This window comes from Panthera tigris, chromosome B2 (genome assembly GCF_018350195.1).
Source record: "Panthera tigris isolate Pti1 chromosome B2, P.tigris_Pti1_mat1.1, whole genome shotgun sequence".
NCBI classification, from domain to species: domain Eukaryota; kingdom Metazoa; phylum Chordata; class Mammalia; order Carnivora; family Felidae; genus Panthera; species Panthera tigris.
Genome location: NC_056664.1, coordinates 136,160,967 through 136,186,541, shown reverse-complemented (window position 1 = coordinate 136,186,541; position 25,575 = coordinate 136,160,967). Strand labels below are relative to the sequence as shown.

General features: G+C 41.4%; 1 protein-coding gene across 14 annotated transcripts in view; it reads left to right on the top strand.

Moving 5' to 3' along the window:
* The window catches only part of SYNE1 (spectrin repeat containing nuclear envelope protein 1), a 470,028-nt gene that overhangs the window by 242,683 nt on the left and 201,770 nt on the right, over positions 1-25,575 (top strand). For 12 of the 14 annotated variants that reach the window (XM_042987332.1, XM_042987338.1, XM_042987336.1 and 9 more), the window contains 16 exons: positions 2,061-2,197; positions 2,400-2,577; positions 3,070-3,252; positions 6,645-6,788; positions 7,118-7,273; positions 8,780-8,944; positions 10,329-10,501; positions 12,770-12,923; positions 16,043-16,186; positions 16,971-17,135; positions 20,432-20,749; positions 21,670-21,825; positions 21,981-22,151; positions 22,755-23,081; positions 24,338-24,490; positions 25,235-25,402. In XM_042987332.1, the coding sequence (XP_042843266.1) occupies positions 2,061-2,197; positions 2,400-2,577; positions 3,070-3,252; positions 6,645-6,788; positions 7,118-7,273; positions 8,780-8,944; positions 10,329-10,501; positions 12,770-12,923; positions 16,043-16,186; positions 16,971-17,135; positions 20,432-20,749; positions 21,670-21,825; positions 21,981-22,151; positions 22,755-23,081; positions 24,338-24,490; positions 25,235-25,402 (2,892 nt within the window). The other 2 variants (XM_042987340.1, XM_042987343.1) reach the window with 2 other exon arrangements.

Below are 25,575 nucleotides of genomic sequence, written 5' to 3'. Positions count from 1 at the left end.
TAGACTCCTCTGGCCCAGACGCTAAGATAAATAAATAATTTTAAAACCAAGAGAACACCATCCCTCCTCTCAGAATCACAGTCTAAGTAGAAAGGCCAATGGGTTCAAAGCCAATGGAATGCTCGATTGTGATGAGCTGACAAGGTGTTGTGTGTCTTCAAGTGAGAAGTCCCTACCAATAGGTGGGAAGGAGGGCAGAGAGTCCTTAAAGTAGTTGTCATTTGAGCTGAGTCTTGAGGTTTGTTACAGGTGACATGGAGAAACAGTCCAAGGACCCAAAATTAGTGAGGGACAAGAAAACACAGGAGAGAAAACTGGAGAACAGGATTCAAATCGAGAGGACATTATGCCATGCCAGAAAGAAATGAAGGATGTGTAATGGAGACTGAGTCAGATACAGAGAGAAAGAAGTAACTGAAAGGGAGTTAAGACACATAGACTGGACTTGGTTGTCTCCTGTCTCCTGGCAGGGCCAAGATGTAACTTAGTTTTCTGATTTAGATCAGCGGGAGGAAGGCGGGGCCATTTACTAAGATGAGGAATGAAACACAGACTTGGGTTGTTGAGAGGTGTGGTTTTCTGACAAATCTAGGCCATGTCTCGATAAATATCTGAGAATACTGACAGTAACACCAACAGCTATCTGAGTAGTTACTCATCTTCTTGACACTCCTCCTTCCCCCTTAATGAATTATTTTTTTAAGTCTTTTCTTTTTATCTTTTTATGTTTCACTTATTTTTGAGAAAGAGAGAGAGAGAGACAGAGTGTGAGCAGGGGAGGAGCAGAGAGAGGGGGAGACACAGAATCCAAAGCAGGTTCCAGGCTCTGAGCTGTCAGCACAGAGCCTGATGCGGGGCTTGAACTCATTAACTGGGAGGTCATGACCTGAGACGAAGTCGGGCGCTCAACTGACTGAGCCACCCAGATGCCCCCAATTTTTTTTTTTTTTTTTACTGTGGCAATACCATTATTTATATGGTCCCATTTAAACATTTGGGCATCATTTACAGATTAGGCATTCATCAGTGTGCCAGGAATTGTGCTAAGTGCCTGACACCTGTGATCTCATTTGCTCCTTGTGGCAAACCCATAAGAGCCCCTGTGTAACTCCAGGGATCATAGCCTTGATTTTAGAGATGTACTTGTCAAGTCTCAAGACTTTATTTTGGGTTAGAGAGTCACAGTACTGTGATTATTCAGGTGCCTCTCTCATCTGTTGAACTGTGAGCTCTTCAAGTGCAAGAATCATCTCTTCAGTCATTTTGGGGGTCCTAAAATCCAGAAAATTGATTGTCACATAGCAGGCATTTATTAAATATTTGATGACTGAATATGAAATGAATGAATTACTAGGTAGATCGGATAGGTGGGGTATAAGACATTTTTAATGTGAAAGTTAACTGTACATATTACATAAAATCAATTGTTACATATATTTTTTAATCCAAAATAAGTATTTCTTTGCTTTGAAATGATTTCTCTTGGGACACCTGAGTGGCTTGGGATGCTCTTCATTTCGGCTCAGGTCATGATCTCACAGTTCGTGAGACTGAGCCCCACATCGGGCTCCATGCTGTCAGCGTGGAGCCTGCTTGGGATTCTCTCTCTCTCCTTCTCTCTCTCTGCCCCTTCCCTGTTCACGTGCCCTCTCTCTTTCTCAAAATAAATAAACATTTTTAAGAAGAGAAATGATTTCTCTTTACCTTTAAACAATATACATGTCTCCAATGGCATAGTCAGACCGTTACGAAGCAATTGAGGTTATTTCCTCTTTTCTTTTTCTTGTCCCACTTTGAATTATTTGACAACTTGATCATTTGATTACTTGGCAACATTTGATGCTGGAATGCCTATCCATGCCTAGAGAAGGATGGAAATAAGCCAAGTGCTCTTGCCTGGCACAAGGAATCTGGAAAATAGGATGTATTTCTTTACTGAATCTATTATGTTGATTCTTCCCTCATAATAATTTATAATATGACTTACGCACGTATAGTGTGAGGATGTGGAAACTACCCAATTTAAGTGCTTGCTTCTCTGTCTTGTTATTTTCTAATAGGAGATACTGGATGCCCTACAAAAAGCAGAGCCTAAAACAGAAGATCTTAAGTCTCAGTTGAATGAACTTTGTCGATTTTCCAGAGACCTGAGTACATACAGTGGAAAAGTTTCTGGCTTGATAAAAGAATATAATTGGTGAGCATGGACCTTATTGTAGTCAAAATATTTTTATACAAAGAAGTAGTCGGAGTTTGTTTAAGGCAAGATAAATTAATCATTAACTACATTACTAAATTTGACTGCATATTCTAAGAATTGCTGATTCTACCAAACTTTATTTTAATCCATTTTTATCATTTTTTTTCCTTTCTTTAAACATTTCAAATCGTGGTTTTAGTCTTTGTTTGCAAGCATCCAAGGGCTGTCAGACTAGAGAACAGATTTTACAGCAACGGTTTCAAAGAGCCTTCAAAGATTTCCAGCAGTGGCTGGTTAATGCAAAAATCACTACGGCCAAATGTTTTGATATACCTCAAAATATTAGTGAAGTTTCAACCAGTCTTCAGAAAATACAGGTAAGAGTGCCAAATATCAATGCTAATCACCGTGCTTAAGTGGATTAATAAGGTGCCTCTAGATCTTTTTATAAGCCCATTAAAAATTGTGTTCAGGAAACTCAAATTTCATATACATCCTTGCTTGAAACACTTCATTGTCTATGTAAAGAGAAACTAGTTCATTCACCCAAATGCATCCTGTATTTACACATGAGTAGAGATGTAGACACTAATAAAAGTTCTTTATATGTGACAAGCATTGTTCCTGAGCATGCTAAGATTTTTCTCACTTAATTTTCACAGGAACCATATGAAGTACATGAGAGTATTATTCCCAGTGTATAGAGAGGGTACATTATTCCAGATGCGTAGAGGTCCTGGTAATTTAATGTATGCAATAAAAATGGTTTATTTCATCTCTGTGCTTTTATCGAGAAATAAGTAGAAAGTCAATGTATTTTAAAGCACAGAGCATTGCATTAGGCCTAATCTTAGCATTTTTCTTGGTAGGAATTTTTGTCAGAAAGTGAAAATGGACAGCACAAGCTAAACGTGATGGTGTCTAAAGGAGAACTTTTGAGTACTCTGTTGCCCAAAGAGAAAGCGGATGGAATCCAGGCCAAAGTTGCCACTGCAAAAGAAGATTGGAAAAAATTTCATTCAAATCTGCACCAGAAGGAATCTGCACTAGAGGTATAATAGGCGACCACATGGATGGCTTCTCTGTAGTTTGTCGTTGTAGTCATTGTCAGTTAAAACCACGCCTTCATTATATCCAAATACAGTGCCAATGATTTTTGGTCATTCCTCTCTGAATATTAATAGATAACCAGATAACTGTAGGAAACAGCTCAGTTTTAGAAGTGGGAGCCTCACCAAGGAATTCAATAGCTCCTTGCCTGGTAAGGGCTGTTATAGGCTTGCACTGTCCCACCAGGAACTGTTGGTTTTTACTTTTAAACAATATCACTTAATCATTCATGTGAAATCCCTCAAGTTTGGAAGTTGTTCAAGGAGAATGAACAGAAATACCCATGTAAGACTACAAAAGGCTATGGATGGTAAGGTATATTATAACTAATGTGGATATCAAGCGGTAGGTTTTTAGGAGTTAAGTGTGCAAAGATCCAATGGTTATGCAATTTTCTTTTATTCAGAAACAACGTGAGTTGAATTTATTAGAATCATAACACAATTACTGCCACAATGCAATTGATTTTTTTTCTTGTGAGATCGCCTGTTTTGTATACCAACTCTTCTCTTAGAGGAAAATTCAGAGGCATGGAGAGTGATTTTTTCCCTTTAAACCAATACTTCCTGGCAGAAGAGAACCTTTATTTGATTTGATCATAATTAATGCAGGGTGGGAAAAAATAATAATAGAGAATATTGGGAAAGAGAAAAAGTGTGTTCCCTCAGTTATTCCCTAGCCCGACACTATTGTAATTCTTCTTTGTTTTTTTTAATATAGTTTTTTTTAATGTTTATTTATTTTTGAGAGAGAGAGAAAGTGTGTGCATGCACACATGCATGGGCTGGGGAGAGGGGGAGGTGGGGGACAGAGGATCTGAAGGGAGCTCTACGATGACAGCAAGAGCTCAAACTCAGGACCATGATATCATGGCCTGAGCCGAAGTCAAACACTCAACCAACTGAGCCACCCAGGCACCTCTATAATTCTTTTTTCTAATGGTGGCTATTCCTTCACGGCAGGTATCTTCCATTTTATAGAGAGGGATAACCATTGTGCAGTGCCTAGAAATTTACTCATAACCTTACAGAGATCCTTAGTGCGATGTGGCCTGAGCTCTGAAGCGTCTATTGTTGAAGGTAGTATATCTAGCCTTGATTACATGATTGCCTAGTTCAAGAGCTGCTCAGCCAGGAGGAGATGAGTAGGTGAGGAATAAGTTCTTTTGGCTTCCTTATCTTCCTTCCCTTTTTTCTCCCTCCCTACCTTCCTACCTTCCTTTCTTCCTTACTTCCTTCCCTGTTTCCTTCATTTATATTAGGAATACAATAGAAACAATATATACCAGCCACTATTTTAGGCATACAAAAGGGCTAGTCTTTTCCCTCTGCTCAGGGAGTTTACTTTCTAGAGAGAAAAACAATATGTAAAGAGATGATTGCAATATAACATAGATACATTCAGGATATGGCCGTCACTCAAAGAAGGATGCAACTAACTCCACTTGGAGAAATCAAGAAACGTTACCAGAAAGGTGACATTTTAACTGAACCCTGAAGGCAAGACATTCTTTGAATTTGCCAAGGCTGATGTGCATTTCAGGTAGAAGGAACTGAATGTACAGGGCCAGCGTGTTGTGTCAGCAGGGGAGGACTTTGGGAAGTTTGACATCCACAGGGGGTTTTGTGAGGAACAACAAAGATAAGATTGGAGATGAGGATTAGGGCAAGATAGGAAGTGTCTTGTGTACTAAGCAATTTGATCTTGACTCTTAACCAGGGTTTTTATCTGAACCCCTGAAGAGCATTTATGTTCTCAGTTTTCCCAAGGATGTAACATAACCCGTACCATTTTAGATGCATAAGAAAATTACATAGTAATTACATAATTACATAGAATGGATTCTTTAGGACACTAGGGCTCAATTCTTTCTAAAAATCCTAGCTGAAAAGGTTGAGTGAGGAACCTGCTGGTCTTTAAGCTGGAAATAAACATGTCAACTCTGACCACAGTGTAGACAAGAGTGGGGAAGCCGGAAGACCAGGGAAAGCTTCTCATAATGGTCAAGATGAGAGAGCTGAGGGCCTGAGTTAAGGAAATGAGAACGGACAGATAATTTATATTTAAGGTAAAACACAACAGGATTTGGTAGCGAATTCAATGAGGGAACATGGGGAAGAAGGGTAAGTTAAGTTTGAGTCTAATTTCTAGTTTGGAAAGTGGTATGAATGGCGATGCTATTATCTGAGACATGAAAATGGTAGAAAAAGTAGTTCTGGAGAGGGTAGCAAAAATTAAGTTAAATAGGCCTGTGAAATATTCAGCAGGTAATGCCAAGAAAGTAGCAGCAAATATGAATACCAGGTCCCAACAGAGAGGATGGAGCTGTGGTAGGAATGATAGTGACCATTTACCAGTGCAGGCACTATGGAAACACTTCCCGTGTGTCAGTGCATTTAATCCTCATAACCGTTATCTCAAGTAGGAACTCGCTTATTTCCGTTGTGTGGATGAGGAAATTATGGCAAAAGGTGATTAAATGATCTGCCAAGTTCTCACTGCGAGGAGGTGACGAGATTCAAACCCAGGCACTCTGACTTAAAGTGTTGCATAAATACAGTTCTATAAATAGGGGGTTTTAGGAGTTTGTAGGTGGTCATTGAAACCATAGAAGAAATAATGGAAAACACATGCAGAAGGAACATTTATTTATGTATTTTAAAATGTTCGTTTCCTTGTTTTTGGGAGAGAGAGTGAGCACAAGTGGGGGAGAGGCAGAGAGGGAGGGAGACACAGAACCTGAAACAGGGTCCAGGCTCTGAGCTGGCAGCACGGAGCCCGATGTGGGGCTCAGACTCACGAACTGTGAGATCGTGACCTGAACCGAAGTTGGACACCTAACCGACTGAGCCCCTCAGGCACCTCAAACCATATGCTATTTCTTATCCCATCATTGATCAAACTCGACAAAATATTTGTTAATATTTACTTATATTTCTACGGGGCCCTCCCTTCACAGAGCTTGTAAGCTGGTTGTGGAGACAAGGCATGCCTGCATGACAATCCATAAAGTACATATTGACTGGTATAAGCAACAAATGTGATAGAAGTTGAGAAGTGGGTATGAACTCTGAGGTGGATTGGATAATGACGCAAAAACTCCTTTTTGAAAAATTTGAGACTAAAAAGCTCTAAAAAGATGGTCAACATTTATACAGATGCTAAGGTGAAAGATAGAATGTTCTATACAACAGGACCGGGGTAGGAGGGAAGAAGGACTAGGGGGTCAGACTGTGTTGGGCCTTGAATGCTAAGTGCTAAGTAAGACTTTGGACTTTGGACTTGCTATTCATTTTTTTTTTTTTTATCCCTAATGTGATCTAAAATCTGGTAGAATCTAAAGATCCAAATGAAGGACTTTGAAGTGAGCGCTGAGCCTGTCCAGGACTGGCTGAGTAAAACTGAGAAGTTGGTGCAGGAAAGCAGCAATCGCCTGTACGATCTGCCAGCAAAGAGGAGGGAACAGCAGAAGCTCCAGGTAATGAGACCATGTGCCCTTCCGGCCACGTCTTTACCCCTGTCCTCTGCACAACCTTGCATTCAGGCACACCCTGGAATTAGGTCATGCTGTCTGGAGATGCAGCGTACCCTTTCCCTATTTCTGGCGGATTTTATGTTTTCTGGCTTTCCTCGGAGGTGTGATCTGTTTCCGTCCTGTAGTCTGTCCCGTGTGTAGCCTGGAAATTGTAAAGCTTTCAGGGCGCACCAATTGCATGCCATGTTTATTTCCACGTTCTTTGGGCCAAAGCTCCGTCCGCGGTGTGCTCTCCCCCAGCCTCTTAATAGTAACTTGCTTGTGCTTTTCAGTCTGTCCTTGAGGAAATAAACTGCTACGAGCCTCAGCTCAACAGGCTAAGAGAGAAAGCTCAGCAGCTGTGGGAAGGACAAGCTGCCAGCAAGAGCTTTATGCACAGAGTGTCGCAGCTGTCTTCTCAGTATCTAGCTCTAAGCAATCTAACAAAGGTAACGCCTGCCATGTGCTGTGTGTGCGTGTGGTACCGGGGCCACCCGTCTGTGCAGGGTGTCCACTGGGTCAGGGATAAGGCGTGTGAGTGTCTTTCCCAGCCTCCCAATTCAAGTCACGCGTTCGCGCAGTAGATCTTTGTGTGATTGACGAGAGCTAGGGAGGCTTCAGAGATTGAAGAGATTTTCCAAGCTCTATTATTGCACAAGATCATCTCCTCAACACTGAAATGGTATGTTTCCCAGGGCTTTTATCTTGAAGACTCAAAGTGGGAACGTAAGGCAAAATTCAGTTTGGGGCCTAAACAATCTTAGGTTAAATTGTTAGAAAAATAGGAATTCAAAGCAGTTTAAATTTTAGTAGACTACATTATAAGGAGTTTGGATCATTTTTTTTTTAATTCGTCTGAATTCTTTATGTTATTAATGGTTCTCAAGGACGTGTTGGTGGAGAGTTTCATTTCGGATTCTAGAGCAGAGCTCAAAATTGGCAATGATCCGTATAACTGATTAAATACCTTTTCTAACAGTTTAATGTCAATGGGATACCACTATGACCTAATTTAGAACATTCAGCAGGTGTCATGCAGGCCCGTCTCGAACTTGTGAGCTCAGGTCTGTGTTGAGCTTTATGTGGCTTTAACATTTGTTCCCTGTATTTTCTCTTTTGCATTTCAGATCTTAGAGTGTAGGGAACCTACTGTAATATGGCTTCATCTATTTTAGTGTGGACTTATTTCTGGTCTGCTAATTTGGGTCCTCAATAAAGCATCACTGACACAGTTATAACTAGTAGGGGTCTTGTAGTAAATAGTCTATGCTTACACCCATTTTTTTCTATGAATAAGTTACTTTTTTGTCTTTAGAAAATCTGGCATATATCTGAAATTAGAATGAATTAAGGGCATCTTTATATTCCTTGCATTTATTTAGATAGCAAAAATCAATAGATACTTGAATGCTTTAAGAGCTATCACCATAAAAAAAAGAGCTGTAAACATAGTCAAAATCTTCACTGTGTTGGATATAACCTTTAGTTAATCACTAAAATCATATCCACGGTCCCAATTTTTGAAACGTAGAGCTATTGCAAAATCTCAGACAGATGTCTTTTTGACCTGGTCACAATGTAGGTCATACGGGTACGGGGTATCCATTGAGCCAAATGTAGTATGGGAAAGCTAGAAAGTACCGTGATTCATCTCCCACACAAGGCGTTAGGAAACGATTTTGCCGATTCCGGAAAAACGTCACAGTTGTCATGAAGAAGAGTAGTGACTAAAGTGAGGGCAGTCAATTATAATTGTTCTGCTTTGGGCCCAGGTATTCCGGTCACAAAGGTACTTCCCGCATCTCAGGTTAATACAGACTTGCGTCATATTTGTGCAGCATATGGACCCGTGGCTGATTGCAAATACTTGAAACCAATGGTTAGCTTTACAGTTTGAGTGTCTGTAGGTTGTAAGGTGGAATGGACCGCTGGAAAACGATTCCTGTCATTTCCAGGAGAAAGTGTCAAGATTGGATAGAATTGTCGCAGAACACAATCAGTTCTCCCTCGGGATTAAAGAGCTACAAGACTGGATGACAGATGCGGTTCACATGCTGGACTCTTACTGCCACCCAATATCCGACAAAAGCGTGCTGGACAGCAGGATGCTTAAGCTTGAGGTGTGCATCTTTAGAGAAGTGTCTCTAATCTACAGAATTTGTCTTTCTCAGAATTTCTCAAGTCTCCATCTGTTTGGTGTGATTATGTCCCACTGTCTCCACAAGCAGTCCAGGAATGCTCCGTGGGTGTGACCCTGTCTGCAGAGGGGTGGCCTTGCCTAAGCATCCCTGAATCATTTGGCCCCAGACATATTCACTTCTAAGTGCTTTACAAAAATTAAACAAAAATAGCAACCAAATGTGGTTCCTTCTCGGATATAGTTAAGAGGCGAGTTTCCAATTACATCATAGGACATTTATTCTTCGAAAATATTTCGATGAAACTTTTTTAGAGCAAGCCACTTCCCATTTTGGTCAACTCACTTGTCTGCCTGTATCGTTCAGTCAGTTCTTCTCCCATCCCAGGATTTTAGTTTTATTTCACATTTGTGATAAAGATAATAATCCGCAGTCATTCACCTTCCATTCATATACTGGGTGTCTTATAGGACATTGGCTCTCTGTCTTGATACCAAGGATTCAAAAATGAATAAAATATGGTTATTGTCTTCAAGGATTTCATTGTCCGAGGCTGGGGGCTGAAGCAGAGAAGACAATTATAGCAGATTGGGATGTATTTGTGGTGTTACAGGCACACAGAAGAGTGGAACAGGCAGGAGGGATTTGGTTGAGAACTAGAGTAGATTTCTCAGGAAGTCTCCTATCTAAACCGAGATTTGAGACGTACCAGCCTAAGCAAAAGCCAAAGAAAACAAATAGCATTGTGTGAGAGAAATTGCTAGCAGTTCCTTCTTGCTGTGGCAAAAACTGACAGCCATGAGGAGCTGAAGCTAAACCTGTAGAGGTTGTCGGGGTCTGGATTAAGGAGAGGGATGAAACCTTGCCTTTTAAGTGATAACGCCAGTTTTATCCCTTTGAATTCAAACTTCTATTTGTATAGAAAAAGAATAGTGCCGTGAAGACCTCGAAATATGTAGATTAATATATACTGTGAATTAATCTACTTCTTTGGGCTTGTTGTGCTAGAGACCTTAACATTATAAAGCCCTTTATCCTGTGACCTTTGAAAATCCATGAATTCTATTGTAGTCTATTTTTCTCTTGTTGAAAACCAGTAAAACAAAATTTCAGTGGAAAGAAGGGATTATTCAGAGAAGAATCAAGCCCTAAGAAGCTGAGGCCACTTGGGGACCAGCAGGTGACTGGCGATTGGTTGCTGACACTCACCAGCAAGTGACTCTCCCACCTGCCCCCCTCTCAGCCTGAGAGGTTCATGGCTCAACCTGATTGCATGTCGTTCTCCCATTCAGGATCTCTGAAACATTTAAAGCCACAAATGCTAAACGCGCAAATTACAAAGGGCTTCTGTAATTTGCTCTTCTAGGCCCTGTTATCAGTGAAACAGGAAAAAGAGATCCAGATGAAAATGATAGTGACCAGAGGGGAATCTGTCCTGCAGAATACCTCTCCGGAAGGTTGGCCTGCTATTCAGCAGCAGCTGCAGAGTGTGAAGGATATGTGGGCTTCCCTTCTGTCTGCGGCCATTCGTTGCAAAAGGTAAGGGGAACCACAGCGAACTATCATAGCGCCAAGCCGTTACCAAAAGATCAACAGAACAGCACGGTACCCCGCCATTCCTGGGGTTTTCTTGCCCTTCCTCTTTTCCTTCCCTCTGTCCCTCCTTTTGTTCCTTCCTTCCTTCTTTCCTTCCTTCCTTTCCCTCTCTCTTCCTCCTTTCTTTCCTCTCTCCCTTCTTTCCTTCCTCTCTCCCTTCCTGCCTTCCTCTCTCCCTTCCTTCCTCTCTCCCTTCCTTTCTTTCTTCTTTTCTTCTTTCCTCTCCTTTTTCTTATTAGAACAAAAGAAACTTGTGAGTACAATATTGCGTTTAGGTTGGCCTGTAATACCATACCTACATTTTAATATAACTACATATTTCTTTTTGTTATTGTTCACTGCTTAACAAGATAAAAGATAAATAAATGTGTTATCATGTAAAGATATATTATTTATAATTTGTAAACATTTATTTATGAGAGAGAGAGTTTATTTATTTATCTATCTATCTATCTATCTATCTATCTTTGCGTGGCAGAGAGAGAGGGGGACAGAAGTCCTGAAACAGGCTCTGCACTGACAACAGAGAGTCTGACTCGGGGCTCGAAGTCACAAACGTGAGATGATGATCTGAGCCGAAGTCTGAGGCTCGAGGCTCAGTCAACTGAGCCACACAGGGGCCTCTAAAGATACGTTATTTAAAGCAAGTAGTTGATTTGGGAGGTAACCCCAGGAAACACCAGGAGGGGATGGGAGAGAGAGATGAGAAGGGAAGAGCAGCTGATAAAGGGGATATTCTCAAGGCGGTTCCCGCAGTGAGCGCAGTGAGTGCAGGGGACAGCTGGAACTTGATCCACTGGGCAGTGCCGGGAGCCAGCACAGAACAAGTGGCTCAGAGCCACCCACTGAGGACAGAACTAGAATGTTTGTAAACAATCTTCCATGAGTCAGGAGGGCAGTTGAGGGCTACTCCCAGGGGGGCAACAATCCCAGGCACTTCTCACCTACATTGCCCTCCAGCTGAGCGAGCTCCAGGGACCAGAGAATGCCCTCCCGCCCAGGAGGAGGTGACGCTGGTCGTCAGGGGTCGGAGGGTAAATATGGGTGGAGCTCGAGTACCTGCTACAAAATAACCCAAAGCGTGGTAGTTAAATTAGGCACAAATGATTAATGACGTTGAAAACATAACATCAGTAATTGAGAGAAGGAGTGCTTAATTTACCTGTAAGAGAAATAATCAGATTAGACCAGTTCAGAAAACGTTACCCTATTTTTCCATTGTGATTTCTGACTTTTATTTAAAATTTTTTTTTTTTAAGGTTTATCCATTTTTGAGACAGAGAGAGACAGAGCACGAATGGGGAAGGGTCAGAGAGAGAGAGGAAGACACAGAATCCAAAGCAGGCTCCAGGCTCCAGGCTCCCAGCTGTCAGCACAGAGCCTGACACGGGCCTCAAACTCACATGAGATCATGACCTGAGCCGAAGTCAGACACTCAACCGACTGAGCCACCCAGGCGCCCCTGATTTTTATTTTTATATTCTCTTATTTTATTTATTTTGACAGAGAGAGAGAGAGAGAGAGAGAGAGAAAGCATGAGTCGGGGAGGGACAAAGAGAGGGAGAGAGACAGAATCCCAAGCAGGCTCTGCACTGTTAGTGCAGAGCTAAACAAGGGGCTCAAACTCATGAACTGTGAGATCATCGGCCTGAGCCAAAATCAGGAGTCAGATGCTTAACTGACTGAGCCTGCCAGGCACCCCATGATTTTCTGATTTTTAAATCTCATGCAAGATAGTTACTGTGCTTTTTCTTATTTGCTTCTTCCTTCCGTCTTTTATTAATTCCTTTTTTTTTCTCTCCTCTGGACGTCCTGCTCAACTAGACGGAGTTAAGTATTGGTCCTCTTCCTCCCTAGAGTCTTGACTCCGGAAAAGCTTCCCACAAGGGATCTCTCCCAGTTTGGCCCTCAAGCCTCTCCCAGGGTCTCACATGACCTGCTTACTGATTCCAAGTTTTATGCCCAGTCCCACTTTTCCACCTATCAGCCTGGACTTAACTGTCCCTTGCTTCCTGAAGTTATGCTTGCCAGGGACCCAGACTCAGATTTGATCAGCCCTTGCCTTTCCGCCCATCCCGAGCCAGCTCCTGCCTGTCCTGATCTGTGGGCTCCCTGCTGGTCGGGTGGACAGAGCAGAGCAGATAGAGATCGGGCAGATTGGATTTATGTGGCTTCTCAATGTAGATTGTTGTCCTTTCGAATACCTTTCAGTCAACTTGAAGGAGCTCTTTCTAAGTGGACAAGTTATCAGGATGATGTTCGACAGTTTTCCAGTTGGATGGACAGTGTGGAAGCGAGCCTAAATGAATCTGAAAGGCAGTATGCAGAACTGCGGGAGAAAACAGCCTCTCTGGGAAAAGCCAAGGTGGGAGCTGGATTTCAGACTCCGTTTGTCCTCCAACAGGCGTTTTCAGAATGCCTTAGTTACGTAAAAATATGATTAGCTGCATGCTAGCACTGTATACATAGGTAAACTGTATTTGGGGCTTTACTATAATTTCTAATGGCTTCTTAAACCAGACTTTTGTTTGTGGCTATTTGACTAGTGAGTGAAAATTTTCTCTTCCAGGAACACTTCAGATATCCATGTTTCATGATACATTTAAAATTTGGCAACTTGCAATATCTTAATATCTTTAGCCTGCTCATCATTAGGAAGTAAAAATGATTTCTTCTTATCACATCTTTTGTATTTCTACTGTCATACATTTTTCTGATGCTTATATTAGTGAGGTGCTACACATTTTTTAGATAGATAGACAGAAGATAGATATTGGGGATATGTTCTTAAATCTTTTTTATTTTATTCATTTATTTATTTTATTTAAAAAAATTTTTTTAATGTTAATTTTTCAGAGAGACAGAGACAGATTGTGAGTGGGTTAGGGGCAGAGAGAGAGGGAGACACAGAATCTGAAGCAGGCTCCAGGCTCTGAGCCGTCAGCACAGAGCCTGAAGTGGGGCTCGAACTCATGAGCTGTGAGATCATGACCTGAGCTGAAGTCAGATGCTTAACCGACTAAGCCACCCAGGCGCCCCTATTCACTTATTTATTTTTAAATGTTTACTTATTTACTTTTGAGAGAGAGAGAGCGCGCGAGAGAGAGAGCGCATGCATACCAGCGGGGAGGGGCAGAGAGATAAGGAGAAACAGAATCCAAAGTAGGCATAGGCTCTGAGCCGTCAGTGCAGAGCCCAATGTGGGGCTTGAACCCAAAGCCGTGAGGTCGTGACCTGAGCCACAGTCGGTTGCTCAGCCGACCGAGCCACCCAGGCGCCCCAAATCTTTTTATTAATAGTGGTATTCAGACATAACATTTTGGAGCCCTTTGATTTATATCCTTATCCCAGGGCATGTTTATTGGATGACCTGTTCCACCTCAACCTTATCTATGTCCTAAGCAGTACTTCTTACTTCTACCCCCAAATCCTTCACATCCTGATATTCTCAGTCTCAGTTCATTTGTGTCACCCCTTGCTGAGTATCTTAAACCGGAAGCTTCATCATCCCCAGCTCCTGCTTCCTCACCCCACTTTGAAAGAGCCATTCGATCCTGCTGGTTTTCTCCCAGAAGTGTCTCCTGACCACAGTCTCTCCTTCTTTTCCTCAATTGCCACAGACTCCTAATTGCTCCTTTTGTCTCTTGTCTCCATCTCCTGTTACCTTCAGACAAAGGTGAATGTCTCACTTTCCTGCCCGGGAGCCCCATTGTCCCATTGTCTGTAGTCTCTGACCGATCTTCCTCATCTGCTTTGTAAGAATTTTAATAATCTCCTTCGTCACCCTCATTTCCTTCGCTCCCCCACCCTCCTTGCACCCATGGACTTCTACTTCCTGAAAAGGCCACATTAGACGGAAGAGATTCCATGCCTCTGCAGGAACGATCTAGCTCGGCCTCAGCCACCAGCAACCTTCCACTCCACTTTCTGAATTAACACAAGTTGTTTTGTTGTGATACCTTCACCACCCTAAGCTTACTTAGTTCTCCTATCCTCTGTTGTTCATATCTTTTTATCACTGGTACAAAGTATATGATTATATCCCGCTCTCCCTCAGTGGCTAAAGGTGCTTAATATTTCTTTACATCCTATGCATTGGGCTCTCTGGCTGACACAGAGCAAATGCTTAATAAAAGTCATCTGAATGACTAAATGGCCTGTGTGATTTATGCCAGATCAGTTAACATTTTAGAGTCTCATTTATGCATCTGAAAATTAATATAATCATAATTATCTACCTCATAATATTATTCTAATGATTTATTGGCTAATTAAATTATTCACTTATTCAATAAATATTTATTGAGAATTTGCTGCACCCTGGCATTGTGCTCGATTCTGGGTAAATACAACAGAGAAGCACTGCGTTCTGGTGGGAACGCGTGCACCCACCCGAGTGCATGAATAAATACACAGTTAGAACTGATGATGAGCACGTGAAAAAAAAGTGGCACGCTGTGAAAGAGTCATCTGCACGGAGCTAACGTGGATTGTTTGGAGTGGAAGGAGGGACAGAAAAGTCCTCTCTGAAACAGTAGGCTTGTAGACTATGCCAGAAGGAATGTAGTGCAGAGAAATCAGTCTGGGGAGGAGGTGGGACAAGAGCAGTCCAGGTAGAATAATCAGCACATCCTCAGGCCCTGAGAGGGGAGAGAATCTGGCTCGACAGAGGAACTAAAAGAAAGGCCACATGTTGCCGGAACAGAGGATAAACAGGGTGAGTGCTGTTACGTGAGCTGGTAGAGGAGCAGGGACCCATCCACACATTGCCACGTGGGCTAGCCTGATGGTTTGCGCTTGATCCTGACAGCAGCGGGAAGATAGTCGAAGATTTAAGCTAAGGAGTGACAGGACTCCATTTATAGGCTTAAAATCTTCCATCACTCAGGCTGCGGTGTGGAGTGTGAAAAAGGAACGGAGCAAGAATTGGTGGCGGGGAATTTGCCCAGCGGGATATTGCACGAGTCCAGTAAAAGATTGTAGCAGCATGGGCTAGAGTGTTTGCAGGAGACTTGAGGACAAATGTCAGGGTATAACGTGGAGACAGAACTAACAGGATCTCCTCATAGATGGCATGACCGAGCAGGGAGAAAGGGTGACTTCCAGTGGTCTGAGATGGCCATCTGGGTGGGATGTGGTGGCATTTACTATCTGAGAGAAGACTGAAGGAGAAGGGGATTTGGGGGTTGGTGGGGCCTGGGAAGGTATGGGAATGGAGTGCAGATCAGGAGACGAATCAAGTTTAAGATGCCAAAGTCAATTGGAATCAATATCTCAGAGCGAGTTCTGAGCCAGATATCAAATATACTTACACACACGCTTTATACACACGTATAGATGGATGGATCTATCGAGGTACCTGTCTGTAGATAGAAAACCTGAGGTCACTTGTCAACAACACAGTTAAATTGTCTTAATTTCAGCAGTGTTACTGATGTGTCGGTATACTTGGTAACTCTTTCTTTTCCTTTAAATGTTCTCTAGTTACTAAGTGAAGAAGTGCTGAGTTACAGCAGCTTGCTGGAGGCCATTGAACTCAAAGGGGCTGGCATGACAGAGCACTATGTCACCCAGTTAGAGTTCCAGGATCTTCAGGAGCGATACAGAGCAATCACGGAGAGGGCCAAGGTATTGCTACCCGTGTTCCACGCAGGTGCACTGAAATAGGAGGGTTTAGACCTATGCCTACTTAAAGACTCCTTTACTTTCTGGAATGATGCTTTGTGAAAGCACAAAGAACAAATGAATGTTAGTACTTTGAACATTGGCAGAAACAAAAACCGTCATCTGGTGTTAGTACATGAAAGTTACAGAAGGAAAATGATTCTCGATAAAAATTCCCAGCAATTAGCCAATTTAAGAAAAAATTTGGATAGCATCACAATGAAGATGTATAAGTGTTTTCATATGTCTGGTGATGAGAGTTTTCTGAAGCAGTAAATAATCACCAGTAATATTTATCATTCTGCATTTAGGTGTCACAAAGAAAATAATAACTTTCAAGCACATCTTACTTCATTAGACAAAGAACATGGAAAATTAAATCCACACGAGTCCCAATCCTCACTTAAGGCACAATATAAGAATTTCAGTTTTCTTCATTAGCAAAAGTGTCTTCTTATGACAAGTAAGATTCATTCATTGTTTGGCAAACCCATGTAACATTTCATAAGGAATTCAGAGATCGATAGTTAATTCCACTAAATAATCCTCAAGACCCCTTTTCATCCTGATATTATGTGTTTGTATTTTTTACTTAAAGCTAAAGTTTCATTCTTCTAGGAAATCGTATGCCAGTGATTTAATAATCATGTCTTCCTGAAATTCCAAAAGTGAATTCTTTCCACATACTACGTCAACACTGCATGTGGTAATGTATTCCTATCTTAACCGTCTTAAATGCTCATCACAGGAAGCAGTGACCAAGTCGGAAAAACTGGTTCGCCTGCACCAAGAGTATCAGAGAGACCTCAAGGCATTTGAAGTTTGGCTGGGGCAAGAACAAGAAAAGCTTGACCGGTATTCAGTTCTTGAAGGTGATGCTCACACTCATGAGACAACATTGCGGGATCTTCAGGTAAAATCTACTTCATCTTACAGGAATTTTCATCCTGAATATGGAATTATTATTTTAAGCAATGGGAAGTTAATAGGACCTTGAATCCTGTAAAGAGCTGATAGCCATTAAGGGAGATCCTGAGTTACAGCATTCTGGGATCTCAGTCGTATATGCTATTTGAGATCCTCAGGTGGACAATTTAGACAGGGCAGGACTGGGACTTGAGGAATCTGGTCAGCTACTAAGGTGGCCGCTGTCGGCAATGGCTAATGGTCTAGTTGATGGTGTTGACTGACCCACCTGCCTGTTGCTCCCTAAAGGATGAATTGTAACTGGAGCCTAGCAGCAGGAGTCGGTAGAACATGACATTCCTCAAAGTCAAACTGATGGCACCATCTAGTTTCAGCCGAAAGCTCCCACACTGCTGAACGAGAATTAGCTCAGGCAGGCAGGCTGCAATGCGGGGCAAGATGAAAGACCTAGTGGGGAAAGTGGCCCTAACTCATCTACTTATTTACTCGGTCAGCATCTATTGAATACCTAATGCTGTGCAGATGCTTTCCTAGCTACTGCACATAAAGATGATTAAAATATGATTCCTGCCCTCAAGGAACTTGCACTTTAGTGAGAAATAATGAATCACGAAATGAAAAATGAACAATGTCATCAAGAATAGACTGGTTCAAGGGATCTTACAGGAACATCAAAGAGAGCCCCCCAATTTTACCTAGAGAGATAGCGAGGGGTTCGGAGGTGGCCCTAGAAGGGACCACGAGGCACACAGAGTAGAGAATGGAGAAAGGCCGGTGAGACAAATCCATGTGCCGCCAGCTGTGTGTTGGGATTTATTGACATGGTATCAGCCCTGATGGCTGTCAGCTCTGGAACCCTGAACCGGTTCCAGATTGGGCAAGAGGTACCTGTAGCTTGCACAAAGGGAAAACAACAGGGTCTCGGAGGTTATCACTGGCATGTAACATTTCTGGCTATTTCACTTAAGTCCTGGGGAGTGTATAATGGCAGGAGCACAAGTCTGAGATTAGAAAGTTTGGACTCTAATCCTTGGTGTGGGACCTCACACTGGATGACGTGGGGCAAGAGAGAACCTCTCCCATTCAGGGTCCTCCACAGAGCTGTCCGAAGGAAGGGTTAAATGAGACGGGAGCAAAACTCATTTAAATGATGCTCCATTCATGAGATACCTATGAGGGAGACGTTAAAAGGGTCCTAATTTCATTAGCTTATTTAAGGATCTAATCGATTCTCTTTCAAAATAATAAGGACTCTGGTCTGCCACGTGTAGCCGTTGTCATTTCCTCTAGTAGGGTTGGCTTTGTTTTTGCTAAATGACCCCTCTCAGCACTTCACTTCAAATTCTTGGCAAGCACACACCAAGCTCTCTAGCCTTCTGTTTGGGACCTGGGACAAATAAGTCACTTGTCACCAGCAGATGTTTCTCTTGTTCTGTTTGGAGGAAAATGTTTCACTTGAGTCAGTGGTAGCGCGGCCTGAACTGGGTACCTCTTGTCTCTCCACATGTTGGTTTTTACGTTGTCTTATTTTGAGTTGCCACAAATCTTAAGAAGGAGAAGAGATGTTAGTGGTGAAAATAGCTGATGGAGAACCGTGATATTTCATCTGCATGGCAGAACTTCCTCAGCGTCCTGAGGTCCTACAGTACGCATGGTGGTGTGGCCAGCTGTCTGGGCCGCATTTACAAGTTATTTTCTATAAACTGAAGGCTTCATATGGGTCATCGCACATATGGATTTGTAAAATATTGAACCGTATTTTTCCTTCAGAATAAATACTTGAAACATGGGATATATAAGAATTTACCCAACATAGTGATGATTCGTATGATAAAGAAAACTGTTATAAAATATGGAAAAAGTGATATAGTGGGAGGATTAATAAATTTAGGGCAAGGACCAGTAAGCTACAACCTATGGCCGTGATACTTACATTTTAAACATTTAATTGTAAATACATTTACAATTTAAATTTAAAGTTTTATTGGAACACAGCCTTACCCATTCACTTATGTATCATTTATGGATACTTTTGTGCTGCAGTGGCAGAGGTAAGTAGTTACAGCAGAGACTGTATGGCCTGCAAAGCCTAAATGTTTACTATTGTGTTCTTTATAAAAAAAAAAAAAAAAGTTTGCCAATCCTGAATTAAGAGAAAGTATTATACAAAGTTAAGTTTTTTAAAAAACTATGAATTTTGGAATAAAATTTCTGTTGGTGGACATTTTGATTAGTATTTCACCATATATCTTGTTCTTTTCCACTTATAAAACATTCACATTACAACATTCTTAGAGTGGCATCATAGCTAAGAAAAAAAGCATCCATTTGTTTGAACCATATGACATGGCTATCTTTGTGGATTAAAAAGATGGTCAGCGCAATTTCAAATGGCTTGAACTTATATTGAAGATTTAAAAAATACTACTGTATTTTAACTAAAAATGTTGGTACTTCTAACATTCTTAATGCGATTTCACTGGGTTCCTTTCAATTTTAGATGATCAGATCAAGTAACGGTATAGATTCCTTATACATTAGATATACAAGTATATAACATTCTTTTGCCAACCTCCTTAAGGAGATGAGTTTTTCTTTCTATAAAAAGTAGTGTTTGCTCTTTAAGGCTTGGTTCATACCAAATTTGTAGGGTAAATCTTTGGGGCTTATGCTCTGGTGGAAGAAAAGGTATTTTGTACCTGCGAGCAGCTACGGGGCAGTTATGAAGATTGGCCTCCCGGGTTTGTATGCCCTGTACTCTCCAGGTCCAACTTCTCTTGACCATCACGTTCCCTAGAACAGCTCTGGCAAAGGATCTCTCCTAGCAAAACAAAGGGTCCATGGTTCCTTTCTCAGCCATAGTATAGACTGACCCCATTAATGTCAAAGCAAGAAGCCTTAGGCCTTTTTGTAGTTTATGAGCCATAAGAAGATTTGGTTATTCTTTTAAATAAAACCCCTTTAATCACAGGTATTTTTGCCTGAAAGCTGAAAAGCCAAATTTCAGAAACTTTCTAAGACGGTGAAGACAAATGTTGGAGTATACGTGTGTGTAAATTTGTGTATTTGTGCATTAGGATTATTTTACTGGAAATACTTCTGAGTCTTCTGACTTGAGAAATGATGTTCAGTGTTAGGTGCACGTTTCTTATAAGATCGAGAATAAAATAAGGATTTTCTAATGTGAAGTTGAAGCTGGCACTGTTGACTTGGGTGAGACATGATAACTTGTGCAGGTGTAAAATATGAATGAGGTGTGACAGCCACACGTTTCCCCCACAGGAGCTACAGGTGCACTGCGCCGAGGGGCAGGTGCTGTTGAATTCTGTGCTACACACCAGGGAGGAAGTGATCCCATCCGGCATCCCTCAGACAGAAGACCGGGCTTTAGAATCCCTCCGGCAGGACTGGCAGGCTTACCAGCAGAGACTGTCTGAGACCCGGACTCAGTTCAACAATGTGGTCAACAAACTGAGGCTGATGGAACAAAAGTATCAGCAGGTAGACGAGTGGCTCAAAACACTGGAGGACAAAGTGAGTCTCAGGACTGGACGTCAGTCTAACCGGGCAGCCAAGGAGATACAGTTACATCAGATGAAGGTACAAAGTCTATCAGTTCTTGGTCTTTGTCAAAGTAGCAATGACCTTGCATAGTGTGTTTCTTTAAAATATTCAGTAACTTTTGTCCAAGGTTTAAATTTTGCAAAACCTCTTTCTGCTTACAAAAATGGATTACTTTATGGAACATTTTTCTAACAGCAAATACTCAATAGAATCCTAAATTAGTCTTTAATAAAATATAATTTAATGAAATAGTTTGTATTTTCTTCCCATACCCTATTACCTTGCTTCGTCAAGATATATGAATGATTTATGAAATGAATCATTTAAGTTTATGGCTATGATTTGAAATTGCTCTAATGTAGTGCATTGAAATAATACTTGATAATTAGTTTTATTCTAACTTTTATGCAAATTCAGTAGGCATGATCAAAATAATACTTAGGCCTTTGGAATTTCTTATCATTATTCATCCAGTTTAAAATTTATCTGAGTACAACAGAAGACATAAAAATATATGTGACTCTGTCTTTTTTAAAAAAAAGTTTCGAGCCAGTCTAATACATAAAGTATTCAAACTCATAAAGGGTATGGTTTTTATTGTGTTATTATAATACAATTTTTCATGAAGGTTATGTATGACACATTTTCAAAATTATATCTCAGAGTAAATATATTCTAAACATACACTAAAATCATTTTATATATTAATGATGATTTTATATATTTTTTTCTTATACTGAAGTGTAATATATACAGAAAAGTGCCCAAATAAGAAGGGTATAGTTTTTATATCATTTTTCGTAAGGGACATATAGTATATTTTCAAAGTTGTGTCGCAGAATAAATATATTCTGAACATACACTGACATCATTTCCTATTATGAAGATACATACATTTGTCTTACACCCTAATGCCTAAGATTGACCCGGTTCCTGCAACATTTACATCGTTTCAGAAGTGGCACGAGGAAGTCATCGCGTACAAAGATGAAGTTGAGGATGTGGGCGCCAGAGCTCAGGAGATGCTGGACGAGAACCATGTGAGCAGCAGCATGGGCTGTCAGGCCACCCAGCTCACTTCCAGATACCAGGCCCTTCTTCTCCAAGTGCTGGTGAGTGCATCACCAGCTGCTCACGACCGGCCAGCACATTTCACAAGCAGAGATGTTCTCCCTTCCTTCAACTTCTGGTGAAGACACACATTTATCAAGAAAGGCCCTGGTACAGGTCTCTAATTTCCTGTCCAATTCTGTTTTTCCTTTTAAAGGAACAGATACAATTCCTGGAGGAAGAGATCCAGAGTCTGGAGGAATCAGAATTATCCCTAAGTTCCTATTCTGATTGGTACAGCTCCACTCATAAAAACTTCAAGAACGTGGCCACCAAAATTGACAGAGTAGATAAAGCGACGATGGGGAAAAAAATGAAGACGTTGGAGGTAGGCGGGCATACGTTGGACTTGTCTCCCAACCTCTGTTCTTGCACCCTGTTGGCCCTTTCCCCCGCACAGGTATTGGGAGCTTGTGTGCTCATCCTGTTCCCCAGGAGGAGTGATGGTCTGTGGCTCACGCTTCCCTCCAAATATTATGTTGTAATCTCTGTAAGGCCAAAAGTTGGCTTTCGTTGATTTGTGATGTGATTTCACCTGAATGACTCAGACTTTGTTGCTCAGGTCTGAATTCCAGTTTGACGCTTAATTAAAAAAAAATTATCTCAAATTCATGGCACCACGTATTAACAAAAGAGTTTTCACTCAGATCTTTAGGAATACTACTGAGGATGAGAAGAAGGTCAGGTTTTTGTTTTTGTTGCTGTTGCTTTAAGTCTCTGATTTGGAAATAATATATTGTTCAAGACTTGTTAAAACCTATATTGAAGTAAGGAAAAGAGGACTCTGATTCCTGGCCGGTCACATCGGGTTACAAAACTTCAACAGTGTATTTTAAGGGGAAACTCGAGAATGGAACTTGAAAGCCTTTTCTTTAAAAGGAAAGAAATAATACTAACTCTCTATTTGCTTCCTGCTCCCTCTCTTCCTCAGGGTTTGCTAAAAGACATGGAGAAAGGCCACAGTTTGCTGAAATCAGCCCGAGAGAAAGGAGAGAGGGCTCTCAAATACTTGGAGGATGGCGAGGCAGAGATGTTAAGGAAAGACATCCATGAGCATGTGGAGCAGTTGAAGGAACTGACCAGCACCGTCCGGAAAGAGCACATGACTCTGGAAAAAGGCCTTCTCTTAGCAAAGGAGTTCTCGGATAAATATAAAGCACTAACTCAGTGGATATCAGAATACCAAGAAATTCTACACACTCCTGAAGAACCCAAAATGGAATTATATGAGAAAAAAGCTCAGTTATCTAAATACAAGGTAGGATGTCGTTCCTCATTGACAAATGCTCGGGGAGGTCACGCCTGTAGGACTGGGTGGAGGAACATGATTCCTGGTGTGTGTCACCCTTCGTGGGTGCTGGAAAATGTCCTTAACATGTCTGTTCTACTGGCGGTGAGTGATGTAGATTTATTTGGCTAGATGTGCCGCATCAGGCTTAGTCCTCCATTCGGGAATCATACCTGCTTGATACTCAGATTGCATCAGTAAATGGCGATCTTTTCTGATAGCCTGATTCAGGTATATGGGTACCCGAGATAAATCTTCCTAGCATCAGGATCTCATACGAATGAATTTTATCTCTTTTGTATGGAGTCTTTCCTTCACGTTGTGGTACCCAATGCCTATAAGCTGATCTGTGGTAAGTTGAGAATGAGATACCACATTTGTAAGAAAATAAGTTCTAATTAACCACCGGTAGCTTCACATTTTAGAAATTAATTTTTGAAAGAATAAGTGGTGATATGGATACAGCTATACATGACATATAGATAGACATAGGTATTTCACCTGCTCAAATGTTGAAACAGTTCATTGAGGCTTATATGTAGAATAATATGTGTGGAATACATTTGACCCAACTTATTTGGCAACAGTTTTTAAGAGTTACAGCGTGGTGGCTTGCCTCACAGCTTTTCCTTTCCGAAGCGTTTCTTCCTCCAGCCATATGTCTATTCCCGTCCTGGGTTTTTCTGCCAAGGGTAACAGTGTGCCTTTGAAAATGCCACCTAAGCATCACAACCGGTTTTCCTCCCTCCCCCTCACTGAGCTCTTGATATATTTAAATAGCACGTTTAGCCTGTTATAGCAATGTAGTTGCTGGAATCCGTCCCTCTAACTTCACATCTAGCTCAAGCTGCAATTAATTGCATGAATTCAAAGTCAAATGATAACACCTCGCTGCCTTTTGTATTGAGTTTTTTTTTTCCTCCAGTGGAAGAAATGAGGTGGAAAACAGAAATATGAACTATGTTAAATTTAGCCAAGGGTACGTCTTTTCCATACATCCCTCTCCACATGTGCATGGCTATGTGATGTGTTACTTTTATTCTGTATTTTAAAACTTTATTAATCATAAAGATTATTCTCTAATGTTTCACACTTATTGATTTATAAAAATATCTATGAGATCTTTATTTGAGGTAGATAGTCTCACACATGGCACAGACATATGTATATATTTACTTTGATCACATAGATGAGCTGGCTTTTTTTTTTTTCCTTTGTCATTCAAGTCACTTCAACAAATGGTGCTGTCCCATGAACCATCAATAAAATCAGTTAGAGAGAAAGGCGAAGCTCTCTTGGAGTTGGTGCAGGATGTCACTTTAAAGGACAAAATGGATAAACTTCAAAGTGATTACCAGGACCTCTGTGGTGCGGGAAAGGTAAGGTGAAACCAGAAATTCAATAAAAATGTGACTGGGGCGCCTGGGTGGCTCAGTCAGTTAAGCGTCCAACTTCAGCTCAGGTCATGATTTCACGGTTCGTGAGTTTGAGCCCCACGTCAGGCTCTGTGCTGACAGCTGGGAACCTGGAGCCTGCTTTGGATTCTGTGTCTCCCTCTCTCTCTGCCTCTCCCCTGCTCGTGCTCTCTCTCTCTCTCTCTCTCTCAAAAATAAATAAACATTTAAAAAACTTTTTTTAAAATAAGTAAAAATGTGCTTATTTGCCAAAAAGGAGTTTTGACTTTATTTCTCAGAATATTAAGGGCTCGTATGAGTCAGGCTTTTTCCTTTTATCCAGATAGGGATTTATTTTATTTATTTTTAAAGTTCATTTATTTATTTTGGGGGTGAGTAAGGGCAGAAAGAGAGAGAAAGAGAGAATCCCAAGCAGGCTCCGCCCTGTCAGCTCAGAGCCCGACTCAGGGCTTGATCCCAGAAACCGTAGATCATGACCTGAGCCGAAATCAAGAATCAGACACTCAACTGACTCAGACACTCAGGTGCCCCTCAGATGGGGATTTTAAGTTGTATGATGATTCTTTGTGTTTTTTCTGCTCCTAGTAATACTTTGAAATATGTAACTGTACTTACCATATGAGTTGCACTGGGTTTTAAAAAATATAAGGCAGTCATGAGTAGATTTTTGCCTTGAAGTTCATCTCTAATGTGTGCCTGGCTTTACAGGAGCACGTCTGCAGTCTTGAGACGAAAGTCAAAGACCATGAAGATTATAACAGTGAGCTCCAAGAAGTAGAAAAGTGGCTGCTGCAGATGTCAGGCAGACTGGTGGCGCCTGACCTCATGGAGACAAGCAGTCTAGAGACAATTACCCAGCAACTGGCTCACCACAAGGTACGCCTGTCTCTAACGTGCTGAAGAATGCAGGGTGGCTTTAACAGCTGTGCTCTTGTGTGTGTGTGTGTGTGTGTGTGTGTGTGTGTGTGTGAGAGAGAGAGAGAGAGAGAGAGAGAGAGAGAGAGAGAGAAAGAGCGTGAGCACACATCTCTGGATCATAACAACTGTAC